Here is a 22366-nt window from a genome sequence, read left to right on the forward strand (position 1 = left end):
TCTGTAGCACATGCTTACAAGGCATGGATTTTCAGATGTTTCCCAGAGAGCCTCTGCAAGTCTCTGTTGACACGTGCTAAGGCTCAGCTGTGGCGCAGACACCAGTTAGGTGTTTATGTAGAAATTAACCTGAGCACCAAAAATACTTGACTTCCGGTTTGAGGCTCAGTTTTAGAGGATGTAAAATCACAGGACTCTTATTTGAATAATACTTGATTTACAATGTTGTGTTAGTTTCTGGTGTACAGCAAAGTGATTCAGCTATACACATATATGTATTCTTTTGTGTATTCTTTTCCATGATAGATTATTACAAGATATTGAATATAGTTCCTGTGCTCTACAGTAGGACCTTGCTGTTTATCTATTTTATATATAGTAGTGTGTATCTGCTAGGGCTTCCCAGCTGGTGCAACTGTTAAAGAAGCCACCTGACAAAGAGGAGACATAAAAGACATGGGTTCAATCCCTGGGTCAGGAAGATCCCCCAGAGAAGGAAATAGCAACAACCCACTTCAGTATTCTTGCCTGGAAAATTCCATGGACAGAGGAACCTGGTGGGCTAAAGTCCACGGGGTCACAAAGAGTCAGACACGACTGAGCAACTGAGCACACACATTAATCCCAATCTCCTAATTTATCCCCTCCCCCAACCCTGTTGTTTGAAGGGCAATCATTTTCCTCATTAACCATGAAATTACTCTATGCTCCCAAGAAAGTTCCTTCCAGAAGAGGACAGATAACTGGCTAATTAATGATGTGGACTCCCTGTCTCCCTAGTCTAGTCCTACCATATGTCATCCTGTCACATGATAATATCCTCAGGCACCATATACAGAGGCAAAAAACGGATATATTTATCTGTGGAATCAGGGAAACGGCTTTCCTCCTGAAGCAGTTGACTCATGTCCTGGAAGGCAGACAAGGTGCTGAGCTTTGGCAGTTGTCCCATTTGTCACTAGGCCTTTCTCTTCGGGGCAGAGACTCTGGTTGGTCCCAGGGACTTACTGGGGGGCTGGGAAGAGGGGAGTTTCCTTCCCTGTGGGCTCCCTAGGATTACTTCCTTTGTCCAGTGCTCGCCATGCGCCTGTGCTGCTCAGACTCCAGGGAAATGGCTGCTGGGGCATCAGAGCAGACCTGTGGTTTAGACCCTCGGCGGGGCCTCAGTGGTCCTTGGTACCATCTGCCTCCTCTCTGTCCCCTCCTGCCCTGATTTGCCCATACCTCCTTGTGCCCTTGCCTCTTCCCCCACGTCCTGAGGAGAGGGCTGTGTTTTCTGTCCCAGGCTGGCCTCTTTACCCTCCCTTCTCTGGAGCATGTTTTCCTTCATTCTCCCTCCCTTTGTGATCCAGGGCGCTCACTCTCCGGTGGTTTCTTATCAGCTTACGAACACACGGAAGTCTGCAGAGACTAACCCCAGACCTTCTACCCGCCCTCCTCCTGCCTCTCCCTCCACTCACATCCTTGCTCAGTTTTCCTCTCAGGGGCAACTGTTGTTCCTCAGCCACGGGTGCAGACTTTTGTCCCATCCTGGCTCAGTTCTCAGATGGCCCTTGGGCCACCCAGTCCAGTGGTCTCAGCTCAGTCCCTCCAGGCATAATGACCCTGCTGACCGTGTTCTTCTCCTAGACACTCTTGTCTTTGCTTCCATTTCCGGGACACTTCTGGGATCTTCCAATTTCCCGTTGCTCTCTGACCACTGCCGGGTTTTGTTGCTGGGTTTCTCTCCCTATCTCACCAGCCTTGCTCTGTGCTCTGCCTTCTACACACCCTACACTCCAGGCACACGGAGTCTGTCCTTTGTACTTTGTACATGGAGTCCGCTTTGTCCCTTTGCTCCAGTTGTCCTCTGAGCTTGGAACGCTCTTCCTCTGAGCTTCTTGGTCAGGGCCCCCTGAGGAGCCAGCCTGGACATGCCCTCTCTCCCTGGGGCATGATTCAACACACCCCGCGCCCTCCTCAGATGCAGATACTCATTGCATAGGGACCTCCTTTTCAACTCCCTTCTCTTGGCAGCCTGATTGTGGGTGTGTCCCTGGCTAGAGTGAAGTGCCGCAGGCCATGGCCATGTCTCATCCATCTTTGCACCCTGAGCACAGTCCCTGGTACATCTGTGGTGCTCCTTGAGTGCTGGCGGAACAAGAGAATGCTTTTATAGAGTACGATGAGGAGGGAGCCTACGATGGAAGCCTTTGTCTGCAGGGGCTCTTCCCAACACAGGGGGAAAGGAGCCATTTACCTAGATAGCATTACCTAGATAATTGCACAACACACTTCTGTCTTGTGGAATTAATTGTTCTTATCATTTAGATGTAAGGGTGATATTTTGGCCTGAATGATACTGTCCTTCGTATCCAGTTTGTTGGCTTTCTATTGATATTTTGACCTCTGAGTCCCTCACACACCTCTTTATTGAAGGAGATGCTCATGATATGCTAAATTACTCCAAACCATCTTTGCCTTACAGCCCAACAAAATCTCAGTGAAAGATGGAAGGAATCACTCTTTGACTTGTTTCAAAAATGACTAAGATCCAAGGACTTCCCTGGTAATCCAGGGGTTGGGACTCTGCGCTTCTACCGCAGGGGACATGGGTTCAATCCCTGGTGGGTGAACTAAGATTCCACATGCCATGGGGCACGGCCAAAAAACAAAAACAAAAAACCAAATGACTATGATCTGAATGAAAGATCTTTGAATTTATATCTAAAATTTGCATTTTTCTCGCCGTACTTTATAACAGGCAAGAACTCAAAATTTTTAACTGCTCTTTTGGTGAATGTATAATGGAAAGTAGTCTTGGCTATCCCCAGTGCTGGTCATTTTCCTGAGCTAAGGTTTTCCATCAGTGTCACAGGATTTCAAATCAAACCAGAAATCAAAATAGTCATTGCTGGGGTTTTTTAAATACCCAGCCCACCCAGAGTATATAGATTTGGATTACATAAAAAGACAGCTGGGACAACTGAACTGAACAAATTCTATCTTCTTGGAGGGTCAGATGGTTTTCCTGACTCTAAATGTGGAGCTGTCCATGGTGGAGGGGCAATACAGTCCATTACCTTGATTCCTAGCTTCTCCACCCATCTCCCTCCATCAGACCACCTTTCATAAGCCTATTGCGCCCTGAGAACCTTGGAGTGAAGAAGTGTTTGAGGAAGGCATGGGCTAGAACTGGTATTGTAGCTAAAGGTAGGTGCAGAAGTAGTGGGTCAGCCAAAAAGTTTGTTCGTGTTTTTCTGCACAATGTAACAGAGAAACTCCAACGAACTTTTGACCAACCCAATAGATTTTTAATGGCTTAGTTTAATTTCTGCTATTTTACTCTCTACCATTGGAGAAGGAAATGGCAACCCACTGCAGTATTCTTGCCTGGAGAGTCCCATGGATTGAGGAGCCTGGCAGGCTATAGTCCATGGGGTCACAAAGAGCTGGACATGACTGAGTGACTAACATGCACAACACACACTGTCTACCATGAGTGAGTGAGTGAAAGTCGCTCAGTCGTGTCCAACTCTTTGCAGCCCCATGGACTATACAGTCCATGGAACTCTCTAGGCCAAAATACTGGAGTGGGTAGCCTATCCCTTCTCCAGGGGATCTTTCCAACCCTGGAATCGAACCAGGGTCTCCTGCATTGCAGGCAGATTCTTTACCAACTGAGCTATCAGGGAAGCCATCTACCATACATCTCATCTTTAGGGACTGCACTGCACCCGTGCATGCCTCCCTCCATGCATTAAAGCATCAACTGTAGTAGAGTGAGTTACCATGCTTTCCATAGGGACTTCAGGAAGCCGAATACACGCTCCACTATGTTTGAGCTGCCCCCGTTGCTGGCGTCTGCCACCAGAGCCCTCTTCCCCGCTCCCTGGGGGCCGCCGGAACTCCACCCATGTTGGTCCAGCATCCTCCCCCTCAGCCTGCGGCCGCTGCTGCCTTTTCCCAGTACTCAGGGACCTTCAGACTCTGAGCGTAGCACAGGCTCCTGAGGGTCAGTTGCCCAGTCTTCTGCCCCCTCTCTGGCATCACTGTCAGCCCTGGGTAGAACTGATGCTTGCACATCTCCCATGAGGGGGAGTGCCCTCTCTCCTGAGGCAGCCCATTCCATCTTTGGAAGCTTTTGATTCTTGTGGGTTAACGCATGAACTGCTGAGTGGATCCACAAGGCTGGAACTTTTGGTGGGGAAATGAGATACGAATATGAATAACACAGAGCCCTCACCTTCGAAAGAGAACACAGCTGGATGTAAATAATTACACCAAAGTATTAGAAGCCTGTGGGTGAGGCGTGTCCAAAGGTGGGAGTATATGAAGAAGTGTAGGGTATTTGGAGAAAATCAACGATGTTCATGTGGTGAACAGTGTGTGAAGGTGACAGCAGAGAGAGAGACTGGCAGGTGGTGGGATGGGTGGCTTAGGCTTAACTCTGTGTGTCACGTGGAGCCAGACACCCCTCTGAGGCAGGGAGTGCCAGGAGCAGGTGTGGCAAAGGACCAGCTAGGGAGGGGGAGAGTAATTTCTGTAACCAAACTTTGTTTTTGTTCAGTCGCTCAGTTGTGTCTGACTCTTTGTGACCCCATGGACTGCAGCACACCAGGCTTCCCTGTCCATCACCAACTCCCGGAGCTTGCTCAAACTCAGGTCCATCAAGTCAGTGATACCATCCAACCATCTCATCCTGTCGTCCCCTTCTCCTCCTGCCTTCAATCTTTCCCAGCATCAGGGTCTTTTCTAAGGAGTCAGTTCTTCACATCAGGTGGCCAAAGTATTGGAGCTTCAGCTTCAGCATCAGTCCTTCCAATGAATATTCAGGGTTGATTTCCTTTAGGATTGACTAGTTTGATCTCCTTGCAGTCCAAGGGACTCTCAAGAGTCTTCTCCAACACCACAGTTCAAAAGCATCAATTCTTCAGTGCTCAGCCTTCTTTATGGTCCAACTCTCACATCCATACATGACCACTGGAAAAACCATAGCTTTGACTATAAGGACCTTTGTTGGTAACCAAACTTAGGGCCTCCTGTCTCCACAGATGACAGAAAAACCACTCTTGACTCTTGAAGTAATTCAGACTCCTCAAAATTTGCACTCAACTTTTGGCCTTCTCGTCCTGCTGTGATCTGAGTGTTGACTTGAGTGGGGTGAGGGTCTGGCTCTGCTGACCTTTTGTCGTGGGATTTTGTGACCTGATCAGCCATCATCCCTGGCTAGCAGATCCCCAGCACTGCCCTCTGACTCTCGGCCACCTGTTCCAACTGTTTGCAGCCACCTCCCTCTTTGGCCTGTCCTTGCCACAGCCTCAGCAGTGGGATTCACTTCCCCATACTGCAGTCAGGCTGGTCTTAGGTCCCGGCTCCCTTCAGTGTTCCTTGAGAGGGTCTCTGGCCACATCAGAATTGCCCTCTGCCATCTACTGGAGGGCCTTGGGGGGTGCCACAGTAGGCCCTAAGGAATGCTCTCTCCAGGCCTCTGCATGTTGGCATGGGGTCTCTGTGGGGCCATTTCCTCCCAGAGTCCCTCGAGGTGAACAAGGCACTAGCCCCTCTACTCTGGGCTTTCTACGGGGGTCTCTTCCTTGCCTCTGCCCCTGGGGGTTGAACCCGCATCAGGGCGAGACACAGGCCCTGCTCATAGTCTCTTGCTCCTGCTCCTTACCTTCTGATCCCTCTCTGGGCATTTCCCTCAATCCCAGGAGGGACTTGTCTTCTTCCTGGAGGGCAGGAAATCGCCTCCATGTTAATTTCATGTCTTCCCCGCTCCAGGGCTTACAGTTAAACATTTTATACCCTGAGACCACTTAGCCTCTGATTCTCAATAATTAAAAGAACATTCCTGGGATTTAGAAAACCCTTTCTACAGTCCTCAAAGCCCCTCTCTTTCAAATGAAAGCCCTATCATTCATAATGATTCTTTTGGAAATGAGCTTTCAGAAAAGCCTGTTTTAAAGGTCAAAATCTGAAGACAGTCTCCTGTATTCTCAGCTATGTCTGCTTTCCCCTGAGGTGATGGAGGTCTCAGTGTCAGTGGGAAGAGGGCCTCAGGACAGACATCCTCCCCAACCTGGAAATGACCTTGGATAATACATCAGAAATTTGTTCTGCTACATATAATGTACTTAGTCTCCTTGACACTGTTTCTGTTGGCTTGAATCATTCTGGGGCCTGCTGTGGAAGCTCCATGGTACCCTGAGCAGGTCTGTACTGTTCCCTTAGAGAGGGCTCCCTAAGGTCTTGGGTGGCCCTGGCCTTCAGCAGCTTGAAGCCAGGTTTTGGTTCCTGGCCAGAGACTGAGGTCCAGAGATTAAGGTGGAGTCTTGGCAGTGAGAGCACCAGGTCTTAGCCACTAGACCAGCGGTCAGTGACAAGGCCTTGGCCCTTCAGTTTTGCAGAAAAGAATTCCCACAAAGACTGAAAGTAGTGAAACAAGTCAAGTGTTTATCAGGAGAAAGAGTACAGTATGTGTGAATAGACACACAGGTGGACCTAGGGAGAGCCATGCCCTTGTGGTGGTTTGAATCAATTTTATGGGGCATTTCTTCTGGATTTCCTTTGGCCAGTCATCTCGATCTGTCTGGTTCTGAGTCCATATTTGGTGTGTCTCAGGATCCTCCCGTGTGCACATGTGCATCACTCAGCCAAGATGGATTCCACTGAAGAGGCCTATGGGAAGTTGACATCATTCCCCTCTTGCTCCAAGGAGCTTTTGAGTTGGGATAGGAGCTTTTGAGTTGGGGAAGGTTTCCTTGACTTGGAGAATGAGAAATACATGGTCTCCTTATCTGTTATCTCTGGAGAAGGAAATGGCAATCCACTCCAGCACTCTTGCACTCTTGCCTGTAGCCTGATAGGCTACAGTCCATGGGGTCACAAAGAGTCGGACACGACTGAGCAACTTCACTTTCACTTCACTATCTGTTATCTGGGCAGGGCCCAGCTTCTTCTCTTGATTGTCCTGCTATGGATATTTTGGAGTTTCTGTCCATAGGGAACAAACTCCAGTTGCTCACCCTGGCGGAGCAGGGATCTCTACCTCCCACCTCACCTTGGTGTTCAGGAGCATTGGGTAAGAACAGGAGGCTGACGTTCTCAAACACCAATCTTGTTTGTAAGGAGTTCCAAGAAAGGAAACCCCATACACTTCAGACTTGGCAGGATGCTAATGGGGGAGAAACTGGCTGATGTGTCAGTAACACAACTGTGGGTTATGGCATGAGGTGACTATTACTTTTTAAGTCTTCGTAAGATCTGAGCTGTGAGCAAGCTGCTCTTTGCCTGAAGTTGCTGTGAGAGCCTGGTACAGACCAGTGCTTGTCAAGGGTACATGTGCCTGCAGATCCTGCAGGGTCTTGTGGACATGCAGTCTTGGGTTCAGGAGCTCTGCTTGGACCTAAGGTCCCCATTTATAAAGAGCTCCCAGGTTGTTAGCTAATGCAAGTTCCTAAACCTGACTTCGGAGAAGGCAATGGCACCCCACTCCAGTACTCTTGCCTGGAAAATCCCATGGATGGAGGAGCCTGGTGGGCCGCAGTCCATGGGGTCTCTAAGAGTCGGACACAACTGAGTGACTTCACTTTCACTTTTCACTTTCATGCATTGGAGAAGGAAATGGCAACCCACTCCAGTATTCTTGCCTGGAGATTCCCAGGGACGGGGGAGCCTCGTGGGCTGCTGTCTATGGGGTTGCACAGAGTCGGACACGACTGAAGCGACTTAGCAGCAGCAAACCTGACTTAGAGTTGCATGGATCCAGACCAGGGATTCTGGTTCACCCAAGGCTACTCCCATGGTTACCCCTAGGGTTAGCTGAATCAGCATTTCCTGGGGTGACAGTTCTTCAGTTACCTTGTACAGTAGGAACAGGCATTTGCTGGTGGTTGCATTTCTGGGTGAAGAGCCTCTAGTGAGCTAAGAAAAAGTTAGCCTGCTAATTTTAGGGAGTAAAGCCTCAAGTTCTAGCTGTTGGGTGTAAAAACATGTCTACTAAAAAATACAGTCACAACCTGAAAGTAGAAAGTTATTTTATTTGGTGGAAATGTTTGGGACTCTGAGCCTGGGAGACAGCATCTCAGTAGCTCTGAGAAAACTGCTCCAAGGAGGCAGGAGGGGAAGTCAGGCTATATAAGTTTGCAACAAAGGGAGCAGGCAGTCTGAACATCAAAGATCAGGTATCAAGTTAAGGAATTTAGCATTCTGTGTATGGGAAGACGCAAGCCTCTGGGCTCGCTGATTCATTCCTTACATAGGCACCTCAGCTATCTGGGGCCAACCCTGTCTCCTGTTCACCTTGCTTCTTGCATTCCCCCAGGTCCTCAGCAAGAACCAAGGGGCTGGCGGCATCTGCTGGATCGCAGTTTTGGGAGACCTCATTCACATTTGGAGGCCAGAAATCGCTGATGGCTGTAACATTTCTTGTTGATCAATATGGCAGGAGATATTTTCATTTCACAAATAGGTCCATTATTTTTCTAACTCTAAGCAGTTGATCATCCGACTGTTGCATAACAAATTATTCCCACAGCTAGCAACTTAAAAGAACTCCTATTTTTCGCTCATCACTTTGTGGGACAGCCTCTCAGCATAGGGCTTGGCTGGGTGGTTCCTGCTCAGGGTCTCTCAAATGGCTGTATTCAGACACTGGCTGGGGCTGCCGGCATCTGAAGGCCCAGTTGAGCTGGCGGTCCCTGTGAAAGTCATTCAGTCATGTTCGACTCTTTGCAACTGCATGGACTATACAGTCCATGGAATTCTCCAGGCCAGAATACTGGAGTGGGTAGCCTATCTCTTCTCCAGGGGATCTTCCCAACCCAGGAATCAAACCGGAGTCTCCTGCATTGCAGGTGGATTCTTCACCAGCTGAGCTAACTTAAGGTCCCTGTTAGCTAACAGGTGGTGTGCTTAAGTGACTGGCAGTGAATGCTGCTTGTCGACAGGGAGCTCAGTTGGAGTTGGCACTGGAACACCTCCAGGTGGCCTTGCCATGTGAGGGCTCCTCACAGCATGGTGGCTGGGCTCCCAGAATGCATCCTAAAGGACGCATCTGGAGAGCAAACACCTTCAGTGGAAGATGCAAATCTTCTGACCTAGCCTTTGAAGTCACTCAGCATCACTTATGCCACATTCCATTTGTTATACTACTACTACTACTACTAAGTCACTTCAGTCGTGTCCGACTCTGTGCGACCCCATAGATGGCAGCCCACCAGGCTCCCCCATCCCTGGGATTCTCCAGGCAAGAACACTGGATTGGGTTGCCATTTCCTTTTCCAGTGCATGAAAGTGAAAAGTGAAAGTGAAGTCACTCAGTCATGTCTGACCCTCAGCGACCCCATGGACCACAGCCTTCCAGGCTCCTCCATCCATGGGATTTTCCAGGCAAGAGTACTGGAGTGGGGTGCCATTGCCTTCTCCACCATTTGTTATAAGAAAGTCACAAAGGCCAGCTCAGATGCCCAGGGTTAGGGGTCGTGCCCACCTTTAATCCGCCACAATTCCCATCTCTAAATTGAATAGTCAGGTGATATTTTACTTGCTCTGGGAGCATAGGAGTAAGACTTCTGTGTGACTTTTCATATGCACAAGGGCCCTTTCTTGCGATCCATTGATCTCCTCTGCTGATTCCTCACCAAGGGAGAGACACAGTAGAAATCTACTTGGAGTCTGGGTAGAGAAGACATGGGAGAAAAATGCTCAGAGATGATGTCAGCATCCACGTTGGGCTTTTATCCTCTCATTGAGGTTCCTTCTGAAAGTCTAAAATCACTTTATATGAAGCCAAGAGCTCTCATTGAGGTTCCTTCTGAAAGTAAAAAATCACTTTATATGAAGCCGAGAGATATGGAGGGCAGTAACTAAACCTTACAGCCCTCTCCTGTGTTTGTCAGAACACATGTCAAAATTCTCCAGCAGAGCCAGATGAGAAGATGAAGTTTAAATGAAGTAGACTGTAAGGTCCACATTCCTCATCATCATTCTAATATTGCCTACTACTGTTGAAAGTTTCCTTCATTAACATGTGCTTTGCTGCTTCTTAAAATAGCTCCATAACCAAATGCCGTAATTCTGAAAAGCGTGATAAAAAAAGGTTCTCTGATCATGCTCATTCCTGAATATTTTTAGCAGAGCAATAATTAGGATTTGGAGGAAGCCGGGTGCCTCATTATGTCAGCAGAGGGCTTGGCTTCTTTCAGAGACCCACCTCCTAACCGGCCAAAGCGAATCTCTCCCCAACCCGTTTCCAGTTACTCAGCCCCAGAGACCTCACCCTGTGTCTTCAGAGAAAGGGTGAGCCCATGTCACCAGTGTCTGAGTGACTTCCTAAAGTCCGTGTGTGACTAGACACTCCTCTTAACATTTCAGCAGGCAGGGCTCATGAGTGAGATGCCTGCCTGCTGTAAGATGGGACGTACTCCTCACAAGAAAAGCTCCTAGCTGCTCTCACTGAGGTGAGGATGTGGTCTCAGGGCCCCGCCCCTCGCCCACCAGAGCCCCCTGCACAGTTGCATCAGTTGGGTGCTATTAGTATCCATGTTTAGATGTTTCTGTCCTCTGCCTTCTACTTAGATTTGTGTTTTGAGCCCACTGTCTTAGAGCGTGCTATAAGAAGTTTCTGGCCTCAGGGCCACAGAGTATATTTGTGGCAGAGTGAGGGGAGGGTGCAGCGCTTGCAGCACACTGAAGTCCAGTGTGGCGAGGCCAAGGCTGTGCCAGCCCATTGCTCAGCTCCCTAGGAAACAAGGAGAACAATGCCCACCTCCACTGCATAGCACAGAGACCTTGGCTTAGGGAGTGAAGGGGGAAAGAAGGTCTGAGAGGAGACTGGAGAGAAGCACAGGGAAGAGAGAAGGCAAGCTGATGCAGAGTTGAGGATTCGAATCTAAGTACAAAGGACAGTGTTTGAATCTAAATTCAAAGCCAATGAGGATGTTGAGCAGGATTTTGAAAGACTGTTCTGCAGCTCTGGCTGTGGGAGAGTGGATTTGAGGGGATAGAAAAGTGATATCCATGGAGGCTGGTTTTAAGGCTCTTGCTGTAATCTTTGAACAAAATGGGGTTAGGTTGGTTTAAATGGAGAATGGAGAGAAGCAGGTGAACCAGGGAGACACTTGGGAAGTAGGTTGGTGAGTGGAAATACATTGATTGGACATAAGGACTAAGGGAGAGGGAGGTGGCACGGATGAGGCCAAGGTCATCTTGCACAGCCAGCGCATTTCTCACCTCTGGAGGCTGAGGTTAGTACTTGCCTCCTGAGGCTTGAGTGACTTGCTCAAGTCTAGAAACAGGACCCAGCACTCTTGTCCCTAAGCTCTGTCCATCATGCTGTGTCAGGCCTGATATCTCTGACTGAGTGTGACCACCATCATATTAGATAGATTTCAATTGCCAGCACGTGATTTCAGTCAACAACAGAAGTACAAGCATAAACCAGAATCTTGTCTTTTTAAATTATTTTTTAATTTATTTTATATTGGAGTGTAGTTGATTAACCACGTTGTGTTAATTTCAGGTGCACAGCAAAGTGAATCAGTTATATGTGGACATATTTCTGCTCTTTTTAAGACTATTTTCCCATATGGGCCATTCCAGAGTATTGAATACAGTTCCCTATGCTACACAGCAGGTTTTTAGTTATGTATTTTATATACAGTAGGGTGTATATGTCAATCCCACTCTCTCAATTTATTCCTTCCCTCCATCCCCTGGTAACCACAAGTTTGTTTTCTACATCTGTGACTCTCCTTCTGTTTTATCAATGAGTTCATCTGCACACAACATTTTTTTTTTAGATTCTACATATAAGTGTTATCATGTGATATTTGTCTTTCTGTTTGACTTACTTCACTCATTATGACAATCTCTAGGTCCATTCATGTTGCTGCAAATGCCATTATTTTGTTCTTTTTATGACTGAGTAATATTCTGTTGTATATATGTACCACATCTTCTTTATCCATTTCTCTGTTGATGGACATTTAGGCTGCTTCCATCTCTTGGCTATTGTAAATAGTGCTTCAGTGAACATTAGGGTGCATGTGTCTTTTCTAACCATGGTTTTCTCTGGATAGATGCCCAGGAGTGGGACTGCTGGGTCATGTGGTAGGTCTAGTTTTAGTTGTTTAAGGGGCCTTCACACTGCTTTCTATAGTGGCTGTGTCGATTTACATTCCCATCCACAGTGTAGGACAGTCCCCTTTTCTCCACACCGACTCCAGCATTTACTGTTTGTAGATTTTTTTTTTAGATTTTTTGATGATGGGCATTCTGAGGTGATATCTCGTTGTAGTTTTGATTTGCATTTTTCTAATAATTAGCGATGTTGAGCATCTTTTCATGTGCCTCTTGGCCGTCTGTTTGTCTTTGGAGAAATCTCTATTTAGATCTTCTGCCCATTTAAAAAAATATTTTTAAATTTTGGTTTGGCTGCACGGGGCCTTGTTGCTGTGTGCAAGCTTTCTCTAGTTGTGGCGAGCAGGGCTCCTCTCGGGTTGTGCTGTGCAGTCTTCTCATTGCCGCGGCTTCTCCTGTTGGAGAGCATGGGCTCTAGGGCATGGGCTCAGCAGTTGTGGCTCACAGGCTTAGTTGCTTTGCAGGATGTGGAATTTTAATCCATTTCGAGTTTATATTTTTGCATGGTGTTAAGGAATGTTCTAATTTCATTTTTTTACATGTAGGTACATGTAGGTGTCCAGTTTTCCCAGCACCATTTATTGACAAGGATGTCTTTTCTCCATTGTACAGTCTACCCCCTTTGTGATAGAGTAATTGACCACAGGTGTGTGGGTTTATTTCTGAGTTTTCTATCCTGTTCCATTGATCTATATATCTGCTTTTGTGACAGTACTATCCTGTTTTGATGACTGTAGCTTTCTAGTATAGTCTGAAGTCAGGAAGCTTGATTCCTCCAGCTCCATTTTTCTTTTTCAAGATTGCTTTGAGAATTTGGAGTCTTTTGTGTCTCCATCCAAATTTAAAATTTCTGTTGTAGTTCTATGAAAAATGCCATTTGTACTTTGATAGGGATTGTATTGAATCTGTAGAGTTTGTTGGATAGTATAGGCATTTTGACAGTATAGGTTCTTCCTATCCAAGAACATGATATATCTTTCCATTTATGTCATATTTATTTCACCAGGTTCTTGTCTTTGATAACACTTGGGACTTCTTTACGGCCTTGTATTGGTGCACTCAAATATATCTTTGAGGACTTTAAGGAAGTTCCATGAGAACTTGGCACCCTCTGTGCTTGTTTGTTTTCTTCTCAGTCCCAGTAGAGTACAGATGAAAAGGCCTTCGTGTGGTGAAACCACCATTGAGAGTAGATTGCTCTTAGAAGGTGCTCTCATCGAGCACCCCCTGGGCATGTCTTTAGATCAGAGACAATAAAAATACCGCATCCTTCTTCTTTTCCTTTGCTATAACATGATGCAGAACTCCCTGGGGAAGAAGGGGAGTTGCTGTGATCTCACAAATTCTTTGACTCGACTGCTATGCTCCATTCACTTACTCATTTAATTTGCATGTATTGAGAACTTTCCATGTGCTAGACACTGGGGCACTGAACTGGGTGCTGGACACATAAAGATGATCAAGACACAGTCTGTGCTTTCAGAGTGCTCCCTTTCCACAAAGAAATGGATATTGAAAATGCTTTTGTTAATAGCAGTCAAGTTTATATTTTAATGGCTGTGGATTCTGCCTGGTGACATCAGGAAATACTTCCCAGAGGCATAGCCTTAAGACTGGACCCTGTACGATGAGGAGGTACTCTGCAGCTGCTGTGGGCAGGGAAGGGGTTTCCGGGGCAGGAAAGAAGGGCTTGAAATGAGCAAATGCCGAGAGCCAGGTGAGTGCCTGATGCATCCAGGGAACAGGTCCAGTATGACAAACACGCAGTGTCTGTGGCAGGTAGGGAGTGCCTGGAATTGAGCCTGGCAGAGTCGGCTGGGGCCAGATGTGAAAGCCACCTTGACCTAGGAGCTGCCACTTTGTCCTGGACAGGAAAGTCATTCAAGAAAATGGGTCACCTGAGATCATCTTAGTTGTTTTTTCTTCATCCTGTCTTTTCTATTTGAACAGGGATGTTTGTTCCAACACAGAGAACAGAAGGCATCTCAACGTCAGACATCATCACCAGGATTGTCCGTGACTATGATGTTTATGCCAGACGCAACCTCCAGAGAGGGTACACAGCCAAGGAACTGAATGTCAGCTTTATCAATGTAAGTGTGCCACCCCACACCTCTGAGGACCAGCGCGTCACGCTACTGCTGGCACTGTTTACAAATCACTTACTTTACACCACTCCATATTCTTGATGTTTGACATTTATTGTCTCATTCAGTCCACATAACAGCCCAACGATGTATTATTATCCCCATTTTATAGAGGGAGAAACCAATGTCCAAATGGGTAACATAATTTGACCAAGGCATACGGGTAGTGAGTGAACATCACGTTTTTTGAAGGAGCTGCCTCACCTCCCTTTCCACACCCCAACCTCGCCATTTAGAGTTCTCAGACTTGGGTGAAGGGTTTCTGAGAGATCTGCCCTCATGAAAGGCAAGAGTTGTCTTCTGCTCCAAGGGAAGGAAGGAGCACAGAGGCACTAAAAAGCTAAACCCAGAGAAAATGCTTTCTTGTTTTAACGGTTTACATTTTCATTTTATTAAGGCCTTATAGATACTTATTAGAAACTTTAACAGCTGCTTTTTTTTTTTGTCCAGAGAAATTACAGCCACTTTAAAAAAGCCCAAAGTCTTTGGCTTCCTTTTGTATTTCTGCTGTATTGTTCTCACAGAGCTGCTGTTAGTTTAATAATAGAGCAACTGTTAAAACAATCTTTAAACAAGCAAAACAAGCTGTTAAAAAGCCAAGAGGGCAGCCCAGTTGCTAGAGGTGATGCTAGTGAGTTTAGATGACCATGTTTGCCTGAACTCCAAGGAGCTGATCGAGGTGAACAAAATAAGAGCTCTCCACACATACAGAATTTCCACACACACACCCCAAAATAGAAACGGTGATTTTTCTACAAAACTAGATGTTTACAATTATGTGCAGCCACAGTTATCCAGCAGCTTACACAAACCAATCATTGGTGCCTCTGAATAAGGCAGGGTTCATTCAGTAATCGTAAGTCAGCGATGATCAGTTGTCCTCAGGAGGCAGGGAGTGTTGGGAGTCCGGGCTCTGTGGCTTCGTACAGACTGGGCAACAAAATGGAAAATGTCAGGTTCAAGTGGCAAACAGAACAAGTGGCTGAGAAGAATTCAGTCAAAGTGATTAGTTGGTATCTTACAGAGCATAAAGCCCTGGTTATTTCAATAAATTAAACTGCCTGTTCTTTTAAATTGAATTCAGTCACCCATCCAGGCATGCCGAGCCAGTTCTGAAAGTTATTGCTCTCGCTCTTTCAATGGCCTGTGATAAGCCACTTAGCTCAGGGAACCGTGTAGTCCGTGTGGATGTGCCCGTTGCCTTTCTGGGACCACAAGCTGCGCTGTGGCACAGAGAGTGCATTACCTGTTGGATGAGTGTGTAGATGAATCACAGAACCTCAAGTGGCAGGAACCTGACGAGGGTCAGTCACCAGCCCAAGTCCCTGAATTTGTCAATAGAAAAATGAGGAAAGTTGAGTTCGGAGGGACCTGGCTCAAGTGCCTCAAGCAAAGTAGAGGCAGAAGCAGTAGCAGCCTCCCCGCCTTGTGCCCCCTGGTCCAGAGCCCAGTCTGGTGCTCCGAGCAGCTCCTGAGAGCAGTGGAGAGTCGCCGTGTATTATATACAGCTGGCTGGCAGCACGGATGGCTCACTCCTCGCCCTGAGGCTGCAACGATGTTTGTGAAGTCTAGATCAGGGACTCTGGACCCAGGTTTGTAATACTGTATGTGGCTCCAAAGATTCTGAAATACGAAATGGACTTCAATTCCATATAGTGAAGAAAGGTGAGAAATCTTATTACCCCTTCAGGAGGAAATGTATTATGGTTTCATGGAGGAAAAGAGCCTTTGTTTCATGTTGTCTTCATAGTTTTGATTCCACTTTCACCAGATAACATGATTAAATGCTTCTGTTGCTTACAAGTAATCAAACAGCCAACACACACTGAGCGTCTACTAAATGCCAGGCATTGTGCCAAGTACTTTACATGCATTATCTGATCTAACTGTTACAGCAACCCTGTAGGGTAGGGACAGTAATTATCCCTATTTTACAGATGAGAAAACTGAGGTTTAGAGATGGTAGGTGAGCTGCCCAGCATCTGATGCCTTCTAGGCACAGAGGTATAGCAATGCTGTATCAAGGCTATGAACGAAGTCCCAGTCCAGAGAAGCTATCAGAACAAAAATTTTCTTCATTACCAAGGAAACTGATGTGGTTCCATTAGCTTAATGGGAAATATCATGACAGTGACAATTTCAGTGTAATACATGGGTGCTAAGGCCCAGACAGTGGCTCACTTATTTCAACCAATATTGGTTTTAACAATGTCTCAGTAAAATAGAGAACTCGGGCTGCTTCTGACTGGCCATTCTGTGTACAGTTCATAGTTTTGTCTAAGTATCAGGAGAACTGAGGGGATGCATTCACCTAGTATCTATCCAAAATAAACAGCAAATGGATACTTTTGGTTCTTCTCTTGTATAAGTGAATTCAACTCTATTTACAAGGAAGAGAACATTACAGCCACTTGTACTTTGCTGTACCCATTCAAGTCGACTAAGCAGAAGTGACTTTTCTTACAAGAGATGGGCCTTCCCATCAATCCAGCCCTTGGAAACTAGCATCCTGACTCTTCAGGTTAAGAACCTGCACAAGTTGAAATAAAATCTGACCATCCGTGAATGACTAATCTCTCCCCAGCCCTTTTGGGTAAATCCCTTTCTTTCTCCTTTAATTTTTGACCAGGAGAAGAAGTACCGGTTCCAAAACCAGGTAGACAAGATGAAGGAGAAGGTCAAAAACGTGGAAGAAAGATCAAAGGAATTTGTGAACAGAGTGGAAGAAAAGAGTCATGATCTAATTCAGAAGTGGGAAGAGAAATCGAGGGAATTCATTGGTAACTTCCTAGAACTGTTTGGGCCTGATGGAGCATGGGTATGTATATTATTTCACTTCTTCCTACAATAATGGGTGTTTTCAGTTTATCTTCCTTTCCAAGGAACTACTCAAGGGCGTCCTTTATCAGTCCAATATGTGACCTCCACTTTGGGCACTAGCCCAAATGACTTCAAGTCGATGCACTTCTTTATTTAGTTTCCACTTTTCCTTTCTATATGGCACCCAGGAGTGCGCAAATCAACTCTGTTCTCTATTTCTATTTCTTGTTTGAAGTCATTTGGTAGTCACTGAATGTCTATTACTGCAAAGTTTGGTTTCATAGCTCATCCCAATCTCCCAGTTGGCAGATGCATAGCTTATGGGTAAGGGTGAAGTAGGTCAGTGGCATCATGGATCTTGTGTTATAAAACAAGGCCAGTGCCTCTTGGATCAACCAGAGGAAGAGGATGCAAAAGAAATGTAGCTGCCTTGATCACTTTTTGTGATCAGGAACTCCTCTTTCATTGGTTGGAAAAGAGAGAAGAGGTGAAACTTTGTACTCATCACGCCCTGATTTGCCCATTTTTTCCATGATATATATGTGCTGGGATAAGGCATAAAAGTCTTAGGGGATGGAGGCCATGATTTGAATCTTAAAACTGAGACAGAAAATGCAGACAGGATCTCTTGCCTAAATTCTATATAGAATTCTGAATGAAAATTTCAGACAGAGAAAAGAAAATTCTGGAAACCACTTTGTACTCCACCGGTATTTCTTTTTTTTCCCTCCATTTCTATTTTTATTATTTTTAAAATTAATTAATTTATTTTAATTGGAGGGTAATTACTTTACAATATTGTAGGTTTTTGCCATACATTGACATGAATCAGCCATGGGTGTACATGTGTCCCCCATCCTGAACCCCCCTCCCACCTCCCTCCCCATCCATCCCTCAGGGTTGTCCCAATGCACTGGCTTTGAGTGCCCTGTTTCATGCATTGAACTTGGACTGGTGATCTATTTCATATATGGTAATATACATGTTTCAATGCTATTCTCTCAAATCATCCCACCCTCGCCTTCTCCGACAGAGTCCAAAAGTCTGTTCTTTATATCTGTGTCTTTTTTGCTTTCTCACATATAGGGTCATCGTTACCATCTTTCAAAATTCCATATATATGCATTAATATACTGTATTGGTAGTTTTTTTCTGACTTACTTCACTCTCTAATGAGGTGGCTCCAGTTTCATCCACCTCATTAGAACTGATTCAAATGTGTTCTTTTTAATAGCTGAGTAATATTCCATTGTGTATATGTACCACAGCTTTCTTATCCATTCATCTGCCGATGGACATCTAGGTTGCTTCCATGTCCTAGCTATTGTAAATAGTGCTGTCATGAACACTGGGGTACATGTGTCTCTTTCAATTAAGATCTAAAAAAATGGAGTAAAGATCTAAATGTAAGACCAGAAACTATAAAACTCCTAAAGGAAAACATAGGCAAAACACTCTCTGACATAAATCACAGCAGGATCCTTTATGACCCACGTCCCAGAGTAATGGAAATAAAAGCAAAAATAAACAAATGGGACCTAATTAACCTTAAAAGCTTTTGCACAATGAAGGAAACTATAAGCAATATGAAAAGATAGCCTTCAGAATGGGAGAAAATAATAGCAAACGAAGCAACTGACAATTAATCTCAAAAATACACAAACAGCTCATGCAGCTCAATTCCAGAAAAATAAATGACCCAATCAAAAAGTGGGCCAAAGAACTAAACAGACATTTCTCCCAAGAAGACATACAGATGGCTAACAAACACATGAAAAGATGCTCAACATCACTCATTATCAGAGAAATACAAATCAAAACCATGATGAGGTACCATCTCACAGTGGTCAGAATGGCTGCTATCAAAAAGTCTACAAGCAATACATGCTGGAGAGGGTGCGGAGAAAAGGGAACCCTCTTACACTGTTGGTGGGAATGCAAACTAGTACAACCACTATGGAGAACAGTGTGGAGATTCCACTGGTATTTCTATTGTGTGTGTACTTCTGAAGTAAATAACCAGTATTATCAGCAGAGTTAATAAAGAGGGTTCTATGGAAGACTTTGTTTTAAAAAATTGATGTATAGTTGATTTACAGTGTTGTGTTGATTTCTGCAGTACAGCAAAGTAATTCAGTTATACACACACACACACACACATTTTTTATACTTTTTCATTATGGTTTATCTTAGGATAAGGGGTATTGTTCTCTGTGCTATATACAGTAGAACATGTTTATCCATTTTATGCCTAAAAGCTTACATCAGCTAACCCCAACCTCCCACTCTATCCCTCCCCCAACCCCCTCCTCCCTTGGAAATCACCAATCTATTCTCTCTGTCTGTGACTCTGTTTCATGGATAGCTTCATTTGTGTCATATTTTAGATTCCACATATAAGTATATCATATGGTATTTGTCTTTCTGACTTCACTTAGTATAAGTGCTAAGTCCATCCATGTTGCTGAAAATGGTGTTATTTCATTTTTGTTTATGGCTGAGTAGTATTTTATTGTGTGTGTGTGTGTGTGTATACACATATATATACCATGCCTTCTTTATCCACTCTTATTTTGATGGACATTTAGGTTGTTGTCATGACTTAGCGATTGTGAATAGTGCTGCTAGGAACACGGGGGTTCATCTGTCTTTTTGAATTATAGTTTTGTCTGGATATATGCCCAGGAGTGGGATTGCTGGACCATGTATGGTAAGTGTTAGTTTTCTGAGGAAACTCCAAACTGTTTTCCACAGTGGCTGCACCAACTTAAATTCCCAGCAACAGTGTAAGAGGGTTCCTTTTTCTCCACACCTTCAATGTTTGTTATTTGTAGACTTTTTAGTGATGGCCATTCTGACTGATGGGAAATGCTACCTTATTGTAGCTTTGATTTGCATTTCTCTAATAATTAGTGATTGCCTCTTGACCATCTGTATGTCCTTTATGGAGGAATGTCTATTTAAGTCTTCTTCCCATTTTTGAATTGAATTTTTTTTTTGTTACTAAGATTGTATTAGCTATTTGCATATTTTGGAAAATAAGCCCTTGTTGGTCTCATCATTTGCAAATATTTTCTCTTATTCTGTAGGTTGTCTTTTCATTTTACAGTTTCTGTGTTGTGCAAAAGCTTATAAATTTGATTAGGTCTCATTTGTGTATTTCTATTGCCTTGGGAAACTGACCTAGGAAAACATTGGTATGATTTCTGTCAGAATATTTGGCTCATGACCTCTTCTAGGGGTTCTAAGGTGTCGTGCCTTATGTTTAAGTCTATAACCCATTTTGAGTTTATTTTTGTGTATGGTGAGAGGTTGCATTTTTGGGAAACTGACCTAGGAAAACATTGGTATGATCTCTTCTAGGAGTTCTAAGGTGTCATGCCTTATGTTTAAGTCTATAACCCATTTGAGTTTATTTTTGTGTATGGTGAGAGGGTGTGTTTGTTCCAACTTCATTGGTTTGCATGCAGTTTTCCAACATTTCAACACTGCTAAAGAGACTATCTTTTCCACACTGATTTTCAACAAAGGAGGCAAGGATACACTATCGATTGTATGTATGCAGGTTTATTTCTGAGCTTTCCATTGATCTGTATGTCTGTTTTTGTGCCAATATCACTCTGTTTTGATTACTGTAGCTTTGTAGTATTGTTTGCAGTCTGGGAGGGTGCTGCATGCTGCTTTGTTCTTTTTCTGTAGGGCTGCTTTGTGAATTCTAGGTCTTTTGTTGTTCCACATAAATTTTAAGAGTATTCTATAAAAAATGTCATGGGTAATATGATAGGGATTACATTAAATCTGTAGATTGTTTTGAGTCTGGTCATTTTAACAATACTAATGCTTCCAATCTGAGAGCATGCTTCCAATCTGAAAGAGATAGTTTTAAAGTAGCTTTCCCTTTAGAACCAAACGGAATGATTCCATTTGATTTCCCTAATTTTTATTAGCCTAGATATCCTAGTATAACATGAGAAGTCTCTAACAAAATTGATTTTGGCTGAATTATTTTATTGATGGGTTGTCCCTGTTGCCTCTTTGCTCACTGGAGGTGGTTCATAAGATTATCTAAAAGTAAAACAATTAAAAGAACAACACCTGAGAAGTTAGAAGAGATGCTTTGCTAAAAGCCTAGCAGCCTCTAAGTAATTATAGAGGCTGTGGTCATAGGCCCACCTTGTCTTGTTGGCTGAGGCTGAGAGAGGGTGGAGGGCTTACAAGGGTCGACTTGAGCCTTCGACAACTTCTAGAGAGAGCTTGCAAGAGCAGAGGAGCCAAGAGTCCAGTTCCTTTTCATTTTCCCTGGGTTTCAGCTCAGATCAAATTATCTGGGATTCCATGGTCTCTGTAACAAGTTTGAAATTTCTCATTAATCTAGTGTATACTTTAATAGTTAACATTTTTCACAACTAATTTTCGGGCTCTGAGGAAACAACTTGCAGTTTTTTAAAAATGAAAAACCAGGTAGGCATTCATTTGTTTACAATATTATGTTGGTTTCAGCCACAGGTAAACATATGCCCCCTCCCTCTAGAACCTCCTTCCCACCCCTCTAGGTTGTCAAGAGCACCAGTTTGAGCTTCATGTGTCATATAACATAGTCTCAGTCACATCACATATTCACATTACATATCACATACATAAACATTACATATGTTTATAAACATAAACATATGTTTATGTTTCCGTGATACTCTAAATTTATCAACTTATCCTACCCTCCCTTTCTGTCCTGTGTGCATAAGTCTGTTCTCTATGTCTGCATCTCCATTGCTGCCATGCAACTAGGTTCATAAGTACTATCTTTCTAGATTCCATATGTATCTGTTAATATATCACATTTATGTTTCTCTTTCTGAATTACTTCACTCTATATAATAGGCTTTAGGTTCATCGACCTCATTAGAACTGACTCAGAAGTGTTTCTCTGTATGGCTGTGTAATATAGCAATAACATCAACATAGCAGGAAACAAGAGGGTTTTTTATAACTAATTTTATGGACATATAGCTTATTTACAATGTTAACTTTTTATTATGGTTTATCACACAATATTGAATATAGTACTTTGAAGGGAGGGAGGGAAGAAAGGAAGAAAGTATAAATAACCATAGAAACTAAGATAACAGTATTAACAGGAGTTGTAACAGGGGTTATAGGACATGGTGTCATTAATAGACTTGGGTAATATATTTTTAACATGTTGGTTAATATTTGAGTAAGTTCTTTAAAAATTCTAGGAACAAATGTCCTAAAATTCTGTAACATCACAGGTTTCT

At 44.2% G+C, this 22366-nt stretch overlaps 1 protein-coding gene across 3 annotated transcripts in view; it reads left to right on the forward strand.

The window, feature by feature from the left end:
• PCYT1B (phosphate cytidylyltransferase 1B, choline) overlaps positions 1-22366 on the forward strand; it is a 147786-nt gene that overhangs the window by 105301 nt on the left and 20119 nt on the right. For all 3 annotated transcript variants that reach the window (XM_070366008.1, XM_005890191.2, XM_070366009.1), the window contains exons 6-7: positions 14074-14216; positions 16900-17088. In XM_070366008.1, the coding sequence (XP_070222109.1) occupies positions 14074-14216; positions 16900-17088 (332 nt within the window). The remainder of the gene's footprint in view (positions 1-14073; positions 14217-16899; positions 17089-22366) is intronic.

The sequence above is a fragment of the Bos mutus genome, chromosome X, assembly GCF_027580195.1.
Source record: "Bos mutus isolate GX-2022 chromosome X, NWIPB_WYAK_1.1, whole genome shotgun sequence".
Taxonomy (NCBI): Eukaryota; Metazoa; Chordata; class Mammalia; order Artiodactyla; family Bovidae; genus Bos; species Bos mutus.